The following is a 20,101-nucleotide window of genomic DNA, read 5'->3' as shown; positions in this document are numbered from 1 at the left end:
CCCGTTGTAGCAGAGCGATGGTCCCGGTTTGACTCTCGGGCCTGGAAGGATGCAGGAAACGGCGGCGCGGGGCGCAGGTGAGGGATGCGCCAGAGGAGGCAGGTTCCTGGGGCCTCCTGGGGTACTCTCTCGGAGGGGACTGGGGAGGGCACCGTCAATGGTTCAGGGCCCGAAGAAGGAGCCAGGATGTGGGTGTTAGAGAGAAGTGAGAACCCGAGAGGCTGTAAATGTAAGAGTGGGATTTAGGGGCGTGGAAACGTACAGTCGCGAATCTAATCACGCCTCTGCTAAAAAAAAAAAAAAAAAAAGATCTGTTTACCATTGTATAGATTAAATCAGGTCCAAGCGGTTAATCATGTCATTCGAAACCCTTCACAGTAGGGCAGGGTGTAAGATGTGGCCTGTTTGGCGCTGACCACCACAATTTAAGGGGACAGCAGAAAACAATGAAAATTACTAGTATTTTAACACAATTATTTAAAAATCCGAGCTACTACCCTGCCCCTTTCCTGTCTCGGGGCACCTCTTTCAAATCGCAGCCCTGGTTCCGATAAAATTTTATTTACCGAAACGGGTGGCATGCTGGTGGGCAAGAGTTTGCCAGTGTTCCCTTCACCAGCGTCTGCTGCTGCTGCTGCTGCTGCTGCTGCTGCTAAGTCGCTTCAGTCGTGTCCGATTCTATGCGACCTCATAGACGGCAGCCCACCAGGCTCCCCCATCCCTGGGATTCTCCAGGCAAGAACACTGGAGTGGGTTGCCATTTCCTTCTCCAATGCATGAAAGTGAAAAGTGAAGGGAAGTCGCTCAGTCGTGTCCGACTCCTCGCGACCCCGTGGACTGCAGCCCACCAGGCTCCTCCGTCCATGGGATTTTCCAGGCAAGAGTATTGAAGTGGGGTTCCTTTGCCTTCTCACCAGCGTCTAGGATCTGGCAAAGGAAGAGAGGACTCAGTTGCCTACGGAGGTCAAAGTCCTTAAATCCAGCTGGGTGTATGAAGATCTGTTGCCTGCTCTAGATTCCCCACTCCAGGTAAGGGCTACCAGATCTTAGGGAGCTGCAGGAAATCGGGGTTTTGTGATCAGTAGCTCGATCAATATTTTTAACTATTGAGATACATTAAAAAAATTTTTATTCTATTTATTTGGCTGAGCTGGGTCTTGATTGTGGTGTGTGGGCTTCTCGTTGAGGCGGCTCCTCTTGGTGCAGAGCACAGGCTCTAGGCTTCAGTAGTTGTGACTCTCGGACTCCAGAGAGTGGGCTCAGTAGTTGTGCTCATGGGCTCAGTTGCTTTTTGGCACCTGGAATCTTCCTGAACCAGGGATCAAACCCCTGTCCCCTGCATTGGCAGGCAAATTCTTATTCACTGTACATGCCACCAGGGAAGTCCTGGGAATATATTTGCAAGCCAAACTAATCCCACATTTAAGCTAGATTCAGCCTATAGGAAGCCAGGCTGTATTGACTCACCTACTCAGTCTTTACCCGTTTTTGCTTTTTTCTTCTAAAAGCTTCTGGAGTGTTCCTTCCTCCCCTCCTCTATTCTGTGTTCCTATTCTGTGTTCTGTCTAAGCTGTGTTCCTCTGTTCTTGAACCTATCACAGTGCATTTAGTATTTGAGTTAATGTGCCTCTTCAATAAATTGTGAGTTGCTCCATGACTCTACCTTCTCCTTTTAGGGACCATTCCAGAACTTTGAACATAATATTCAATTTTTTTAAGTCCCAGTAAACCTGAACTGAACTGAAACCAACAGAATGGAAAATATGATACTGCAGCTAAACGACAACCTGCAGACAATGAGCAGTTTAGTAGGCGGCAGTGTGCCTTTGTTTTTCTCCACTGACAGCCCTGTCCCAAAGATTATCAAGGACCTTCTGGATGCTAAATCTCTGGGACACTTCAGTCCTATCCTTGCTTGACCATTTTGTAGCAATTTGATAATGTTGGCACTATCTTAATTTTGAAACTCTTGGACCTCATGACACCCTACTCTCTTCTGTTCTGTTAATACTTCTCGAAATTCCTTTTACACCTCTTATATCGCCTTTCTGTGTGTTTCAACCTCTTAATATTTTATTTTGGAGATTTTCAAACCTACAGAAACATTGAAACAGAAGTACAAACACAGGAACACACATCACCTAGATTCACCAATTGTAAATATCTTGCCACATTTATTATATACATCCATACATACAGGACTCGTTTTTTTCAGAATAGTTTGAAAATAAATTGCAAACATCTTGACATTTAACCCAGAAATACTCCAGCATGTATCTCCTCAGAGAAGGACATTCCCCTCCGTAACCATGTATCATGGATTCAGTTCTCCAGTTCTGAGGTGGAGATTGACCTGCAGGTTTACCCAGTGCTCCTAGAGTCTACATCTGTACAAGCAAAGGGGTTTCCAATGCACTTTTCAGAGGGACCTCAGGCAATCCCACAGGGAGCTCTAACTTGGGATTGACCCTTCACCTCTGTCCTGAGTTGGAACAAAGGGGCTGGACCTTTATATTCCCATTTTGGCAAGTCGTTACCTGAGGAGAGCATATGATATGAGACAATTCCAGGGAACACGGAAGCCTTCAGTCCTGCAGGGGAGTGGGCAGTGCGTTAAGCTAGCCTGTACTGTATTAGTCCCTTCTGGCTGCCATAACTCAGACTGGGTCATTTATCCACATTATTTCTCACAGTTCTGGAGGCTGGAAATCTGAGACCAGGGTGCAGCATTGTCGGGTGAGGGCCCTCTCCTGGGGCACAGAATTCTCAGCTTGTATCCTCACAAGGTGGGAGGAGCCAGGGAGCTCTGTTGGATCTCTTTCACTACAGCATTAATCTCATTAATGAGGGCTACACTCTCCTGACCTTCCCAAAGTCCCCACCTTATAACACCACCACATTGGGCATCAGTTATTGTAAAATATTGGCTGCATTCTCTGTGCTTTGTATTACATTTTTGTGTTTTATTTCATACTTGGCAGTTTGTCCCCCTGAATCCCTTTCCCTGATTTTGCCCCTCTCCCAACCCCTGGGCTTCCCGGGTGGCTCAGGGATAAAGAACCCACCTGCCGATAAAGGAGACACAGATTCAATCCCTGGGTTGGGACTGAATTTCCTTCCTGGAGAAGGAAATGGCAACCCACTCCTGTATTCTTGCCTAGGAAATGCCATGGACAGAGGAACCTGGCAGGCTACTTACTGTCCGAGCGATGGCAGAGTTGGACGCAACTGAGCTACTGAGGGACTGAGTGCACACACACCAACTTCTTCAAGTCTTTAAGTGTACCACTGACTTCTGCCTCCCCGGACCCCCAATGGAAGGGAAAGTTCAGTCATGTCTGACTCTTAGCAACCCCATGGGCTGTATAGTCCATGGAATTCTCCAAGCCAGAATACTGGAGAGGGGAGCATTTCCCTTCTCCAGGGGATCTTCCCAACCCAGGGATCAAACCCAGGTCTCCCGCATTACAGCCTGATTCTTTTACCAGCTGAACCACAAGGGAAGCCCAAGAATACTGGAGTGGGTAGCCTATCCCTTCTCCAGCAGATCTTCTCAACCCAGGAATCAAACTGGAGTCTCCTGCAATGCAGGCAGATTCTTTACCAACTGAGCTACCAGGGAAGCCCTGTTACATCAGTTTAACCAGTCTGAAAAATTTGTCCTCCGCCTTCCCACTGCCATAGTTCTTACCCAGAAGCCAGGGAACCAGCGTGGGGGTTGTACCAACCTGCACGTTTGGGATCCGCCTCGTGCCTGGGGCTCTTTGTGTTCCATCTACCACTCCCAAGGCAGTCTTTGCGGTGGCCGAGGGGCTGAGCCAGCTCCCAAGTCCTGCCCTAGCATCCGCTCCCTCAAACCCTTCCTGTGAGCACGGTCCCAAGTCAGACCCGCCCCCACTCCCGAAGTGTGTTCTGAGACAGATCTCAGAAGCAGGGTCTGAGATGGAGACTAGCGTAGGGATGCTCTTGAGATCACTGCCTGGATGAAGGGAAGGAGTCCAGCTGGGGAGGGAGACGCTGAGCTGCAGCCCATCCTCAGGGAAGACCTCAGCAAACCCCACAGAGAGTTTTAACTGTCCAGAGCTCAGGCAAGGGGGCATGGCTTTACTCCCACGGTGATCAGGCCATGGGTGTGGGCTGCCCAGGAGTGGGGCCATGACCGTAGGCAAGGTGGTCTCCAGCTGAGGCAGTTCCAATGAGCTTTGACAGCTGAGGGCTGTGTGCTGCCAGAATTCTCGGAAGCTAAGGGAATACTTCCTTCAGCCCAGCTGAAGGGAGGATCCTTGAAGTGTATCTCAACTTCCATTACCCCACCATCCAAACTATCACATAAAACAAACACAAGATTGATACAGTAACCTGACCCAATGTGAAGTAGCATACTTAAATTTTACCATTGTTCCCATCTTTTATAGCCTTTTTTTTAATCTCTGACCTATTCAAGACTCATTCATTGCACTTGGTTGTTTTTTCTCTCGGTCATGCCAAGCGCCTTACAGGTTAGTCAGTCCCAACCAGGGATCAAACCCAGCTCCAAGGCAGTGAACGCCACTGGAGTCCTAACCACTGGACCACCAGCAAATTTGTTTTCCTCTCTTGGTAAGGCCAATCCCACCAGTTGTTTGTCTTTTGCTTGTTGGTTTTTTGGTCTTTCATGACATTTACTTTTTTGCAAAGTCCAGGACAGGTGTCTTAATAGGATGTCCCAGTCTTTTATTTGTCTAATACAAGGATCTTCCTCACTGTCCTTTGATACCCATCCCAGCCTTCCTATTGCTCCCATCTCTAATCTCTGACAACCACCATTCTCCTCTTCTAAAGTTTTGTCATATAATCTTTCAGAATTCTCACCATAATTCCCTGGACATTCATCTAAGTTATTGTAAACTGAGCTTTTTTCAACTCATTTTTCTTAAAATGGGTTTTGTCTGATTTATGGATGTTTAAAAAAATACTATATTCAAATTTGTATTGCAAATGTCTTTCCTCAGTATTTTGATAATTGTTAATAAAGCCCGATTGTTTGGCCACGGGACATATGGGATCTTAGTTCCCCAACCAGTGATGGAACCCTGGTCCCCTGCAGTGGAACCATGTAGGCCTTAACTTCTGGATCACCAGACAAGTCCTCCTCGGGGGATTTTTTTACCTGGTGCCTCAGATGGTAAAGAATCTGCCTGCAATGAAGAAGACCTGGGTTCGATCCCTAGGTCAGGAAGATCCCCTGGAGAAGGGAATGGCAACCCACTCCAGTATTCCTGCCTGGAGAATTCTATGGACAGAGGAGCCAGAGTTGGACATGACTGAGCGACAAACACTTTCACTATACCCAAAAGCCTTATTTTTTTTCATTATGTCTTTGCACCAGACTGTAAGCTCCTATAGAGGAGTATATTATCGTATCTTCAGAATTTAAGAGTGCTAACACACAGATCAGTAAACATGATCACTTAACTGTATCAGGTAACATTTAAACAGTTACAGCACTCATCCCATGTCAGATTCTAAGTATTCTGCAAATACTGATTCATGTAGTCCTCATAACCCTATAAGGTAAGTCCTATTTTAATTATTTTACAGATGATAAAACTGAAAGATTAACTCACCCAAGGTCACACAGCTGGTAAGGGCTGAACTAAGACTCTAACCCAATTTGCCCCAAAGTTTATGCTCCATGCTTAACATGGAAAAGCTTATGGAAAAACCCAAATGAACTTTTTTGGCAACCCAATACACAGTCTGAGTCATTGATCATCCCACTTCCAATTAAGTACTAATCCAAATGTGCAGAGACTTGCCCAAAGATGCTTATTAACAATCATCGTGGCAACATTTCAAAGCAACACAGGTAGAGACCTAAGTTTTCAGAGGAAAACAAGTATCACAAAAACTCAGAAATCAAAATGGCTCTTATATCATTTCAGGGAAGCTAGAAAATGACACTGAGATTCTGTTCAGTTTATCTTTCCCTTCTAACCTTAATGGTTTTAAAAGAGTAATATAAAGTGTTGTCGATGGGCTTTATGTATATTTTTTATAGTTATGTCATCTCTTGTAATTCCTGTATTACTTTTGCAATTAAAAAACCCGAAAAAAGTTAAAGTGTTAGTCGCTCAGTCATGTCTGACTCTTTGCAACCCCATGGACTGTAGCCCTAAATCCTCTTAAATAGGAAAAAAAATCCCAACATTTTGGCAGGGCCAGCTCGTTCTGTAGAATAGCTCAGGTGCCCAAAGTTAATGGCTATCTAAATGTGAATGTGAAGTGAATATCCTACTGAAATGTTTCTCAGTCCTTGGAAAAGATTTAAACATTTATTTAGAGTCAGTATGTCCCTGGAATTCTCCACTCTCTATACAAGAAATAGTGAATGACTCAGACATGGCAATGTTGCCTTGCGCTGGTGGTCCTCTGAGGGTGACAGGCAGGGAGGCCTGGGTTGGGGGTGTGGCTGGCACCTCTTCCTTCCACTCTGTGACCCCTCAGAAGCCAGGCTTTCCATGTCTGTTAGGAAACCAAAAAATCACAAGAGCCTCTTCAACTGGCTTCTTACTAAGAAATTTTAATACAAGTATGTTAATATTTGAAGTGTTGTAAGATCTCATTTTGAAAATGGTTGTTCTATAATAATAATTTAAAAAAGCAGTGATTTTATGTTGAGTCATTTATTGTAAGATAATTTACAAATATCTTGCTGTCTTTAGTAATCTGAACAATGGACCAACAAATTCTTCTGACAAGGACAGCAGTAAGCTAACAACAAAATCAGCTTGCTGAATTCTTCTTCACCTGAAAAATAAAAGTATACAACAAATAAAAATCAAACAATTTTTTTTTGAAATTAAACATATCAAGAGATAATATGTATCTAAAGTGGGACTTGAACTGACTCTACATAATAAACTGTTACTCTGCACTAGTGGTTCTCAAATTTTGGTCTAGGGACCTTTTCACGGGGTCTGTGAGGGCAAAACTAATTTCTGTAACAATGCTGCTTGCCTGTTTTATTCTCATTCTCAAGAGTACATGGTGGAGTTTTCCAGAACCTACGTGATGTGCAATGTCAGAACAGAATGAATAGAGAAATGGAGAGGACTGATCTGTCTTCTGTGGAGTCAGACATCAAGGGGTTCTGAGAAAGGAATGCTGATTCTTTATCCTTGTAGTTTATTTAATATATTTTAAGAAGGAAAAAAAAAAGACCCCTAGCATCAGCCATGTGATCCCACGATCTGACTGCTGCCCTAATGGCCAGCCAGTCTCATCTCCCAAGAAATCAGTTTCCCTGTTGCTGAATTAGTTTCAATTCTCTCTGACTGGGTTTCTTTTCTAATGGGATGGGGGGAGGGTGTGAAATATTACCACTTTACCTCTTGTCTGAGGATGAAACTTGATTTTCATTACTCCCTGGGTTATTATATTAGAAGAAAAACACAAACAGAAAACAAGCAGGTCAGGAAGCAATCCATGCGGGTTAATCATGTACAGTTTCCAACTAGGAAAGCCCATTTCCTCATTCACTACCTTGTATCACATAAATACTTACCAAAAGAGTTCCTTAAAACAGAGTCACTAATTGTTACGAAACATTACAGACCTGAATCTGGCTAAAGTAATAAAACCATGTTCATGCAAGTAGGCAGGACTATGAAAGCACACTTTAAACCACAATTTTGCTATAAGTAGTATATATATATATATATTTTAATTTAAGCTAGCAACTAACACTTGGCACCTCAAATATGGTTTACTCATGCCTTTTATTACCAAATAGCCAAATGTGTTTGTATTAAATACTAGTCTTTAAGCAGAAGAGCTGATAGGTTACAGAGCATGCAAGTTCATTTCATATAAATAATCCATCATGAGGATTATTAAGGTTTGCACAGCTAACTTTTAATAAACGATTTAGCCTGCCTTTCTAGAAAGTGAAAACTGAACAGGCAATTTCCAGTTATTTGAACTGTTATTAAAATTCTCATTCTTTGTGTCCCAATGTCCTTCTCATTTCTCTGCATTTGCTACTTTCAGTCAGGTCCCCACATTCCTAACCAAGAGCCGGGTCCTCCACTCTGCAGAGCCTGTAGCCTCCATTTATTCTGAGCATCCACTGCTCTTTCCCCTGGCTCTCTGCATCTTACAGCCCCCAGACCTTCAGAGTGCAGTTCTTTCCCCCAGGCCTCAGCACACTCGCCACCGGAGAAGCAGCAGATGCACAGCAAGGAGGACACAAATAATACACCTGCTCAACCCCATCCCAGCTCGCATGTCATAGAAAACAACTGTGTTGCAGGGAGAGCATCTTAACCATGGCTGTCAAGCTGCTAAGTGGCAGGACCACTCATCACTGCCTGGACACTGATGCTAACAGAGCAGTAGTGACCAGGAGGACAGATAGCTTATACGCAGGCTTGAAAGCAAAATAAGAGAAGGAAGGCTGTTTAGGACAGCAGAGCTGATGGAGCCAACCAACACTGACAGAATGGTCTCAACCAGATTGTGTGTCTCTCTAGAATCCTGCCCATTTCCATCCTCCAGAGACAAAAAGGACCAACCTCTATGTCACCTTAGCAATGAACCTTTTCCCGAGTCTTAAACCTGGACCCAGGTATTCATATATTCAGCAAAGTGTTATTTCTGTCTCTTCTAAAATTCCAGTTCTTAATACACTGATGGCTCATCATTCATTCAGACCACAAATATTTACTAAGGAAGTGCATGCCAGGTGATGAAGCTACAAGTGAACGAGACATGGCCCCTCTCCAGCCACAGGACACAGACAAACCTAGGGGCAGTTCCTAATAACATGGTCTAAGTGCTGTGATGGAGGGAAACGCGGGAAATAGCCCCACTCACACCACAAAGGAGGGTTTTCTGGGGGAAAGGAGTCCCCCAGCTCCGTTATGAAGGACAAACAGAGTCAGTCAGGCGGAGGATTAAGGGTGCAGGGGAAAAAAAGAATGACATTTCAGGAAAAAGCATGTGCCACTTAAAAAAAATATATTTTCTAATTTGGGAGAGAAATGACAAAGATGCGTTCTGAGGGCATAAAGGGGAGAAAGTCAAGGGATATTTAGAAGGTAAGATTTAGAGAATTTGGTGACCAACTAGCAGGAGGTGAGAGAATGAGTCAAAGATAACCTAATACACATTTTATCTTTCAGCACAACTGTCTACGTTTTCTTATCCTATTCGGATGTAAATGCCTTGGGACAAAGGATCCCACCCTTTAGCACTATATGAGGCATGTAATGGGTGTTCAATGTAATCATTTTAATAGATTTCCCATTACTATAACCCTGGTTATAAACATTAACATACCTAGCTAAACAACCAAGACATTTTCTTGAGAAAAGCAGTATTTTAAGAACTATCAAAGGACAGTACTGATACAGAAAACTTAGTTAAAAACTTCCTGACCCTACCACCATTCAATAATTTATAGATTTATAAAAAACCAAACTGAAAACCAGTAAGTAACTGATAAACTAAGCCTGAATGTTTTGGCTGAAACAATCAAAAATACTCCAGAGATCTCATTTTCACCAAATCTTTATACTCTAAGATCAAGGAAACAAGATTAAGCAATGGATCATTTTTTTTCTGTAACAGACCAAAAAATGGGAGGGGAGAAGGGGACATAAACGTGCCAAGGATAAACGAGCAGGCTCTGTGAGACGAGAATGCTGAAGGCAACGCTCAGTTACTTACAGAGCCGCAGCACCAGAGATGATTTCTATCAGCTCCTTGGTGATGACAGCTTGGCGGGTGCGATTGAATGTCAGAGTCAATTTGTCAATCATTTCGGCTACAAACAAAACAGAAGATTAGACAACAAGATCTAAAACCAGAAAAGAATACCTTGCTTACTAACTCATTCATGAGATCTAAGTTGTTTAATTCAAAAATAAGATTCTGTCTCCTTTGAGGTACTAGAACTGGCCTCTTGAAAAACGTTATAGAGATATATTTTTTTTGTATCTTCCAAGAATTAAAGTACTTGCACACTTCCTTCCTACCAAGTAAGACGTTACTTCCTTTAAGGAGAAGAATATAATTTTTCTATCCTCACAGGACCAGTGGCAGAGCCCAGGACCAGACCCCAGCTTTCCTGCTCCTCTTCCAGAATTGCTAACACCCTTTGACATGAGCGAGGGCCTCCACGCAGCCTCAGCAAAGGAATGCGCTCAGCCTGCCGGGCGCTTACAAGCATTCTTGCTGGCGTTGTCCATGGCCGTCATCCTGGCGCTCTGCTCACTCGTGGTGGACTCCTTCAAGGAGTAGTAGATGATGTTGGCCAGGCTGTATTCCTGGTAATTCCGCAGCACATCAGCATCAATGTCATCGTAGATACTCATGCTCTCTGTTGAAATGCAAAGACTGATTTAATCAAGAAGCTTCCTGGTGCAAAAATCCTTTATAATCGCAGAGAAGTCAATGTAAGACTGGTTAAAATATACAGTTCTAAAAGCTTCATCTATTTTCATACTATAGATTATAGCAGATTTTCAGTAAAACATGATGTATAAACAAAGCACTTGGTATTCTACTTGAAATGCTTAACTTCATAAAACCCAAGAGGCCGACATTTAAAGTAACAGCCCTACATTTCATGGGTATAAAGCCTCTGTAGAGCATCTAGCAGAGTGCCCTGGACTAAGCCAGCAGACAGCCCGGGACCGTGTTTTTCAATAGAGAAATTAATGAGAAAAATGAGACTTGTATAGTGTGATATAAAAATCCCAACTCAACCATGTGGTTATCGGAGAAATCTGACTGTCAGGACAACGAGAGAGGGAAAGTTTTTCTGAGAATATGAGTAGAAGAGTTAGAGTCTGCTCTGCATTTCAGCAATTAGGCAGCAGAAATTTAGCAGCGCATTCACAAAGTCTTCATTAGGGTAAAGTGAGACAGGGCTGTATTCCGTTGACTTAAGATGCAGAGGATCGTGTAATTCCTATTTTATATACCTTGAAGAAATAAAGTAACACAGCCAATTTAAAATGATGTGCTACTGACTGGTAGAAGCACCTCAATTTTAGAGACATTATAGAGTGTACCTCTTAGAATAGAAGAAATATAATATATAGGAGAGGAAAATGAAATTGGTTCCTGAGTATTATTTCTAGAATGCTTCACTGAGCAATGATGACTTTCATATATAATGTTGGCCCCCAATGGATATTTATTTATACAATGAATGTTTTACAGTTTCATGGAAGCTGCTAATAGATGGTGATAGAAACAGCTCAACATTTTTGTTACTGCTGAAAAAACCCACCCTGACAAATACTGTTTTCCTCCATCTGCAAATCTCTCGTTCACAGGAAAAATACTTGTCATACAAAATAAACTCACCAGCACTTGAAATGGTGTCAAGGGAAAAGATGGGCTTTTCTTCTGTCTTGTAGGAGATGACAGACCTAGAAATGGCAAAAACTAATGTAAATTCAAGCTTATAATTTCACACTATTAAGGAGACATTCACTCAACTGAAAAAAATCTGAACATAAAAAAGCCTGGATTTCACTATTTTTCTTGCCTGAATCGGTTAAAGATGATAGACCCTTCATCAAATTCATATCCAGAATTTAACAGCTCAAGGGCAATGACTGATGCATCCCCAAAGGTAGGGGGTCTCCTCCCCACTTCTTTGAATGTCACCAGAAACTGGTCAGAATGAGTCCTATGAGAAAACGAAGAGATCACATGAAACAGCTGAGAGGAATACTTCTGCAACGGGAACAAGGCAAAAATACTCTATGAATCAAGTGTTTTCTGAGTGGAGATATTTATTTTTGAGTGTTTTTTCAGCGGTGTTCACTGACTTAAGGTGCCCCCTACCTTATTATGGTCACCCGTCCTTCAGCGCCTGCCCAAAGCTGAGGACTCACAATCAGCCTTTTTCGCCTTATCTCTCTCTCTGCCTTTACTCCTCTCCTGACAATTCTAATTAACTGTTATTCATTTCTGGCATTTCCAGACCATGACAACTCCCCAGAGTCCTCATTAAAAAAAAAAAAAAAAAGCCCTGAGCTTCTGACACTCCTACTGTATTCCATTTATGGTTTGGAAGAAGGAGAAGCAAATGACAAGTGAAAAACAAGGGAAATCTACACATTCTAAGATATCCTGGAATAAAACTTGAAACAAAACAAAGCTTCTCCATGTCTATAAAATGGCAACCAAAAAGACACCTTGCTTCAATAAACTATCAAAGAAACTGCCCTTTACTGGTGCCTGCAGCCTTCTACATAAACAATGTATAAATATCACCTGTGAAGTATACTCCTGATTTTATCACCAACTCCAATAATCTTAACTTCCTTCCCGGCTGCTGCAAGGTTGGCCGCCTCGCTTTTCATCTGTTTAGCAACCGAGGAGTGAATAGCACCACAGAGCCCTCGGTCCGAGGACACACCGATGATGAGGTGCTTCTTCTTGTCTTCAGGAGTCTTAATATCAGCCTTTTCATACAGAGCTTCAAAAAAAAAAAAAAAGGTGTAATTACACTAAATACAGCAATAACCCCTAATTCACAAAATGATGCCTTTACTTATCAAGTATCTTTGCACTTATTTAGAAAGAGGCTGAAAACCATAACGGTATAAATCTCTGTTAAGAGGTCTCTAAACAGCAAGTTTTCTTAAGTACTGACTAAAAGAATTCACTAGTACAATCAAACAGCTTGTAAAGAGGCCAGACTTTGAGAAGTGACAACTTATCTAGACTTACCAAATTTTTAAATAATTAAAATCTTCAGAGTACAACCAAGAAAGCAAAGAGTAAATATTTACTGAACTGTTCATATAATCTGCACAGCGAGCTTTTATGAAAACTACTGACATTAAAATAATGGATGCCATTTTATTTTGGGTGTTACTTTTAACAGCCTCACTTTGTTGGCCTGATCTTCAAAGCAGCAGAAGCCAACAGGGATTCAAATAGGGTTCAATACACGTGGATTTTACTGGGAAAACGCCTGAGAAGACACGGGAAGGTCAGAAGAGGCATCACATCGCGATGCCTGTCTGACTAGTGGGAAGAAAGGTGAGGCAGCAGCTTCCTGGCCTGCAGAGCAGTTGAAGGCAAGCTCAGCAAGGCTGCCAGAGGGCCCCAGGCCTCCACAGAACATGCAGCGTGAGCAGCCCACCTGTCAGGAGGAGCTCGTGGGAAGCATGTCTCCGGTGCAAACACAGGATGGTTTCAGCAGCTCTCTCTCTAGTTGCAAACTGCATCCTCATGGGTGCCACATGCCCCCACTTCAACCAAATTCCTACTACCCTTCTTCAGTTAGAGCAGGACTCTCAAATGTCAATACCTGAGAACCCTCCATAAAAGGCGGAGACAGGTACATACTCAACCCTAAAGTTCAGGGAAGTGAAGAGAATACTCCTTTTAAGTCTCTTTTTATCTTTTATATTGTACAGCATAAAAATAAAATTCCTATTTAAAGTTCTTAAATATTTTAAAGATTAGCCATTTAATATCCAGCAGACAGTATTTTTTCAGTTTGAAGGACTTAGAAGTTGACTGGCAGCCTTGACTTGAATGTTTAATATTATACCACAAATATTCTAATCAGATATTCAAGTCAATTTCTTCATTAAGCCCGGCAGAGAACAAGACTCATAAGAGCAAACAGCTGGTGTCGTTAAAAATGGCTAAAACCTAACGGAACAAGTCTCTGCTATACTGCTAAGTGAAACTAAACACAGTATCTTTATTTTTTAAAAAGTCTTTACTGATTTTGTTACAATATTGTTTCTGTCCAGTGTTTTGGTTTCTTGGCCATGAGGCATTGGGATCTAAGCTCTCTGACCAGGGACTGAACATACACCCCTTGCACAGAAGGTGAAGTCTTAACCACTGGACTGCCAGGGAGGTCCCAGTATGGCATTTTCAAAGCAAGGAGTCATTTCAACTGAAGCATGGAACACTATCATTTTCTCATACAAAACTTTCGTTAGCAGTATGAATGCATGCTGAAGAAATATGAACACGAGAAAACTCCTGCAGAAAGTAATTTCTATCTAACAGATTAATACAGATAATACAGATGTATCTTTTTTCTTCCTTTACAGCTGATCTTTCAACACTCTGTCCATATACTCAGTCATACCCTTGACTGTTCAAATTCCACTGCAGGAAACCCCCACCCCAACCTGCAGTCCTAAAAGATCACATCACATTGTAACAGGATAAAATCAAGCATCTGAGTCTGATGCACTAAACCCCACGTTCTTTTGATGGCATATTTAATAATCTAGGAACAATTTGATTTCAGAGTACTTTAAAAGGGAGGTGAACACATACAGTGATGAATAGAGACAGGCTCGGAGGCCAAGCCACGCAGGTAAAGTCACGACTGTACTGGACTTGGGTTTTCTCCTCTGCAAAGCTGGGGCTCCAACAGTGCCCGCCCACACAGGGCTGCCATGATCGTGAGTGCTTGTAGGTGCTCAGGACCGAGATCTCTAGCTTAAAAGGTCTTTGTAATCTGACTGCACACCCCTCTTACCCAAGGACCCCACTCCATACACTCGGGCGGGTTTCAGCTCCCTCTCAGCTCGGGCGTATTTCGCTGCTGCTACCATTTTCATAGACTTGGTAATTTTCTGGATGTTTTTGATTGATTTTAGTCGCCTGGTAACTGAAAAACAGAAGTGCTGTGTTAATATAAAGGAATTGTGACTTCACTTGTGAATTTATGGAAATATTTTCCTAAACTGCAAGGCAGAATAACTAGCAGTTAGACCATCTGGCAAACGAGGCTTAATATTAGAGTTAACAGTAGCACCAGTAAGTCAGACCTCGCGCTATCTGGACAGCAAGCAAAACCAGCAATGTAACAGTAAATTATGCATGTAAAGCATTAAATGGTACTGAAAACGGCTTTCAACCGAGAACAAGTCCCATACCATCTTACACACCACACAGAGTGCAGTTTTTTCTAATTATCATCATTCTACACACAACAGCAGCACAGCCACCACGTGTTCCCCCACAGCGGTTTTTCAACGCCAGAGACACACGACATAGATTCACTGTCCGTTTTAACCAAGTACGTAAATGGGCTAAAGCAGCACACTTTCAAAAGTATTTTTATTTGGCAAAATTTAGTTTTTCTTAATTCACATATTGAGATAAAAGTACTTACTATCTTTCAAAGTTGCCATATTTCGAACTTGGATCCTGAAAATAAAGGTGGCAAAAAGTTTTTTTTAGTTTTTTGGGAAAAAGCTCCAGAAACTTCCAAAGTTAATATATGGACTTAAAGAGTGGCCCATAAAGAAACAATCTATCAAATATAAGAGTCTGACTATATATGGATATATGACTGAAGCGACTAAGCCGCAGCATAAACCCCCTAATACGGATATCAAGCCCTGTTTCAAAGGTCTCATTCGAGCTGCCCTAACATAAAGCTTCCACTGAGGTCACATGGCATTCACAGAGGCTCTATTTCCCACTCCATGTCTTAGCCTATATTGTTTCCATGACAGACAAGTCCTTCCCCTTGTCAGGCTATCCAGTTATTCTTAAACTCAAGGTCAGCCACTTCTAAAAATGATTGCTCAGTTCCCAAGGAAGCTCCTGACTTTCTCATTTCACCAATAAACAACATAACACTTTAGGATCAATCATACATTCTAACATGACCACAAGTGTCAAAGTAGAATTTAAAAACCAGTTCTTAACTGTTCCAACTCAATCCAGTGAGCTTTTATGGAGCAGATCCTCTGCTCCAGGACTTGGTCTCTGACCACAAGAAGCACACTATTATCTCATAGACAAGATCCATGCAAACTTAAGATCTACATAAATTTTACACTAAATATTTTTCTAGTCTTTAAAGAGCTAACACATAAAAGTCAAAAATAGTGAGTTAAAGATAAATATGAGAGGCTCTTCCCCTTGCTGGTGAAGACAACATGTTATCGAACATACACCATCTTTCAGCTCTTCAATCCACCAAGCACCTGTTGGCCTGGAAAGCGCCAAAGGACTGAGGGATCTATACACTGCACAAAGGAGGGCCCTGGGGCATTCCTGGGAACTGTATGCAGTTTCAAGGCTGGAGACACGGCTTGCGTTACTAAGTTTAAATATTATTTTATCGGTAGTGGGGAAATGATGAAACTTTATTTATTTATTTTTTTAATTTTAAAATCTTTAATTCTTACACGCGTTCCCAAACATGAACCCCCCTCCCACCTGATGAAACTTTAATTGTTCACTAAAGTCCTCAGATGGCAAGGAAAAGCACAGAATGATACTGAATCTTGAAGACACAGAGGCCATAGGGGCAGCTGCTTGCAGTTTCCAGACAAGAGGAGGCAAGAACCTGGACTGAGAGGCTGGCAAAGCAATGGGAGCCTAGATCTGAGAGCAAGCGGACCTAAAGGTTTCTAACTTAATGACCAGAGTGCACAGTGTTGTCATTTAACCAAGACAGAAAAGCTAGGTAGGGGGGATTCTCACTTGTGATAATGAGTTTTGAATGTGATATTGTGAAAATACTATGGGACCAGGTGGAAATGTGCTCCGGGTCTGTGGAAAATATGAGGTATTTTGAGATTAGAGACAGATTTGTAACTATCAACAGACATGATGGTTGATGCCAAAAAAAAAAATTTAATAGAAAAACGAAATAAAAAAGAGCTGATCTGAGCTCTCTTTAGGGAGAGCTTGCTCTACTGAATATAGTTTTTGGAAATGAAAAGATAAAGGAAGTTCTGAATCAGCTGTGTCCCAGAAAATTGTCTCATGTCCTGAGAAATCATCAGGAGATTATCCAAGAAACCGCAAACTTATCTAGTACAATGGAGGGCAAACTGCACAGAGAGTGGACTGCCATGATCTCCTATGATCAGATGGCAGTGTGAGAAAAACCGAAGGAGCCAGTACAGGATGGGGTCTGCGAGACTCACTGCAGACAGCTTGAAAGAATTTTAAGGAGCGTATAACGCTGACTAACTAAAAATTAAGGAAGCAGCAGCATCTACTAATTCCTAAGGAAAAGAAAATTATGAAGTATCTGCGATTTGAATACTGAATGCCTGGGTGAAAAAGTCCAACCCCTGGCTCTCCACCAAATGACTTCCAGAACTTTACCACCATCCGTGATCCATTGTCATTAGGCTTCTACCTTCTCACATTAGTTTATATAGATAAAACACGCATGTACAGATTCATTTTCATTTTTCAGTGGATACATCTGGGTCCTCACAAGCATTTCTCCCCCTACCCTCACTTCTTTACAAATACTCATTTAATCCTCACACCAATCCAATTAATGGGGCACTACATTACCCCCATCTAACAGATGAGGGGATGGGAGACACTGAGTCACCTGCACAAGGCCACCCAGCGAGGCAGTCAGGACTCAAACCTGAGGGGAGTCAAGATCCCAACCCGGGCAGTCTGGCACCACTCCATCTGGCACACTACACACTGCTGCCTCATGCTTCTTACATTTAAAAGTAAGTATCTGCTATCTCAGTTTCAGATGAAGACCTGCCTTCTCTTCCCTGAAACGCCTTCTCCCTCCCTTTTCAACATCTACATTTCCACTTATGGCCATTGGTTTCCTAATATAAAATAGTTCCTCCATCTTAGAGAAGGCGGAACATTGAGAAATAGAAACATCTTCCCTCTGACACAGAAAAATCAGAAACTCCCTCCCCAACCAAATTTCTTATTTCCATTTTCTTAAATGAGCTTTTTTAAAAAGGTCTAATTTTCAAAAATGTAGTTGTTATTTTACTGACACCCTAAACAATTAAAATAATTTTAACTCACCATTCAGTTAATATTAGTATGCTAACGTCTCTGGAACAATGACAAACTGCACATTAACCAAAACAGAACCAAGGACATGCCTCTTCCTGGTTCTATAAAGGCAAAGGTGTACTTCCTTTTCAGATTAATTCTGTGGAGTACGAAACATTAGGAAGGCTTTAATTGCTGAATTCAAAAGGCGATTACAGTGACTAGGAAATGGCAGGAGCAAAACAGACACCAGGCTGTTGGAATATGTCTATCCAGAAAAAAGAAGAGGACAGAGTCTGCTCTCCAAGGTGGAACACTGATGTCTGATGAATATTCACAACCTATCTATTTGATGAAGGTCAGGACTTCCACATGTATTTGCTGACTGGGGTTCCAGTTTAAGCTCCCTGCCCCCCACAGTAGTTATCTTAGACAGAAAGTGAAAGCGAAGTCACAACCGACTCTTTGTGACCCCATGGACCTACCACCCTCCTCCATCCATGGGATTTTCCAGGCAAGAATACTGGAGTGGGTTGCCATTTCCTTCTCCATCTCAGAGAGCACACTCAAATGATCCTTTACTAAAGGATCCTCAAATGATCTTAACATGTTTTTAAAAGTGATTTTGTACAGTTAAAGGTAAAATATTTTGTACTCATTTCAGAAACTGTCCATTTTTAAAAGATCAACTTGGCTGACTTAAAGTTCTAAAAATATTTACAGGTTACATTCATGCACAGCAAGATGGGAAGGAAGGAAGGAGAGTTGACATTTGCAGACTACTGCTGCGTGTCAGACACACTGTCCTACAAATTCCATCAGGACCACGTCTGTCTGTTCTTCACATCTTAGCACTTTGCCCCGTGTCAACTTGGTGCCGGGCAAGCACCCAACAAATGTGTGCCAAGTGATGAAGAAATGGGGCAACCTATGAGTTAGATTCCAACTGAGCTGACTCCTTCATCCCCATCAATACTCTTTTCAACATTACGGGAAAGAAAATTTGACTTCCAGGGCAAACCCACTAACATCTGTGTGTAGGTTTTTCACATCAAATTTAATTACTTCATTACCCTGAAATTATCAGTTATTTGCTTAATGAAAACATACCTATTTTAATTCATGCATTAGAGTCCCTTCTCATAAATTAGGATACACACATCTAGTGCTGTGGCTTCTTAGAATTCTCCTATACTGTAAAACCAAGTAATTGCTAAAACACACAGTCGACAGCTAACAATTCCCTTAGCACCCTATCTGCAATCCTTCCAGACTGCCTAGCTTCAAAACATTCCATCCTATTACAGAGCACCACTACAAACCAACATATATCTCCCTATTGCCAGGCCTTCTAACATGCCTTCTTTTGGGGATGGAGGAGAAACCAGTGTTTATTAAAATCCTTAAAACTTGCATAGCAATGAACAGATAACGCTAAGTCCGTCTATCTCCTCCTCCTCGGAACCTTATGATGATGTCATGACCTTGCAGGGCTACTGTTTCAGCACAACGGTTTCGAGATAGTTAAGGTATCTTTCCCTTCCTCGCCTTAATATTTTTAAGGTCCCTTTTGCAGCCCACGAGGGCACTTATTTCATTCACCAGGGCCCAGCAAGGCGCCTGCTGCAGAATCGGTGCTCAACACGGGCTGGGAGTCAATGCCCTCTGCACCGCAGGGTTTCAAACGGCGTCAAGGACAAAAGCACACCTTATAACCTTCCACTGGACCTTCGCTGGGGCCCTTCCCAGCCCCCGCCCTCCAAAAGGCCTCCCCGAAGCCGGTCGCCTGGCGAGCAGCAGAGGCTTCCGAAGCGTCTCATTAGTCGCTGAGGAGATCCAAGGCCGCTCTACAATTGACTGGGCCCAAGGTCCACTACCGAGGTCCCTGATGACCACTCCTCTCGGCCCTCACCCTGCCCCAGCCCGTCTCAGGAGAAGAGGCGCGACGTCGCCGTCTCCGCTGCCCTCGCGCGCCCTTCTCTGTTCCGAGCGCCTCTTGCAGCCGGGCTGCCCGGGCCTCCGCGGGACCGGGGCCTGGCCAGCCCTGAGACCCCGGTTCCGTCCCACTCGCCTCCCCACTCGCTTCCCCTACCCGAGCTCTCCCCTCCCTCTCGTCCCCGCTGCGACCAGCCATTACCATTGCGGCTGCACGGTCCAGGCCGAGAGGCCAGCGACGCCCGCCCGAGAGAACATGGTGGCGCCGGCCCCGCTGAAGGTCGGTCAGACAGGCCTCACTGCGCATGCGCGGAAACTGCGTTATGTGCCCCGCCCACACCCCCGTCTCCCTGAGTCTCGCTTCTTCCCGCCGGACTGAAGGAAGCCTCGC

General features: G+C 43.0%; 1 protein-coding gene and 1 long non-coding RNA gene across 6 annotated transcripts; one reads left to right on the top strand and one right to left on the bottom strand.

Annotated features, from left to right (window-relative positions):
- The first annotated feature begins 30 nt into the window (after positions 1-30).
- Positions 31-10,474, top strand: LOC114117551 (uncharacterized). Of its 2 annotated transcripts, XR_003591171.3 has the most exons (3): positions 31-77; positions 918-1,029; positions 10,075-10,474. It is a non-coding gene; the product is annotated as an uncharacterized LOC114117551 (long non-coding RNA). The 2 variants fall into 2 exon arrangements; XR_003591170.2 differs by lacking the exon at positions 10,075-10,474 and having other exon boundaries at positions 918-1,136.
- On the bottom strand, positions 6,650-19,999 carry ATP5F1C (ATP synthase F1 subunit gamma). Of its 4 annotated transcripts, XM_004014180.4 has the most exons (10): positions 19,913-19,999; positions 15,161-15,195; positions 14,522-14,653; positions 12,277-12,481; positions 11,543-11,686; positions 11,359-11,423; positions 10,208-10,363; positions 9,712-9,808; positions 7,371-7,407; positions 6,650-6,789 (listed from the first exon to the last, which is right to left on the bottom strand). In XM_004014180.4, the coding sequence occupies exons 1-9, from the start codon at positions 19,966-19,968 to the stop codon at positions 7,401-7,403; spliced, it is 897 nt and encodes a 298-aa protein (XP_004014229.1). In that variant the 5' UTR covers positions 19,969-19,999; the 3' UTR covers positions 6,650-6,789; positions 7,371-7,400. The 4 variants fall into 4 exon arrangements, with proteins under 4 accessions (XP_004014229.1, XP_004014230.1, XP_012043562.1 ...); XM_004014181.4 differs by lacking the exon at positions 7,371-7,407; XM_060397184.1 differs by lacking the exon at positions 6,650-6,789 and having other exon boundaries at positions 7,365-7,407.
- Positions 20,000-20,101: the final 102 nt, after the last annotated feature.

This window comes from Ovis aries, chromosome 13 (assembly GCF_016772045.2).
Source record: "Ovis aries strain OAR_USU_Benz2616 breed Rambouillet chromosome 13, ARS-UI_Ramb_v3.0, whole genome shotgun sequence".
NCBI lineage: Eukaryota > Metazoa > Chordata > Mammalia > Artiodactyla > Bovidae > Ovis > Ovis aries.
This window is presented reverse-complemented; position numbering and strand designations above follow the sequence as displayed.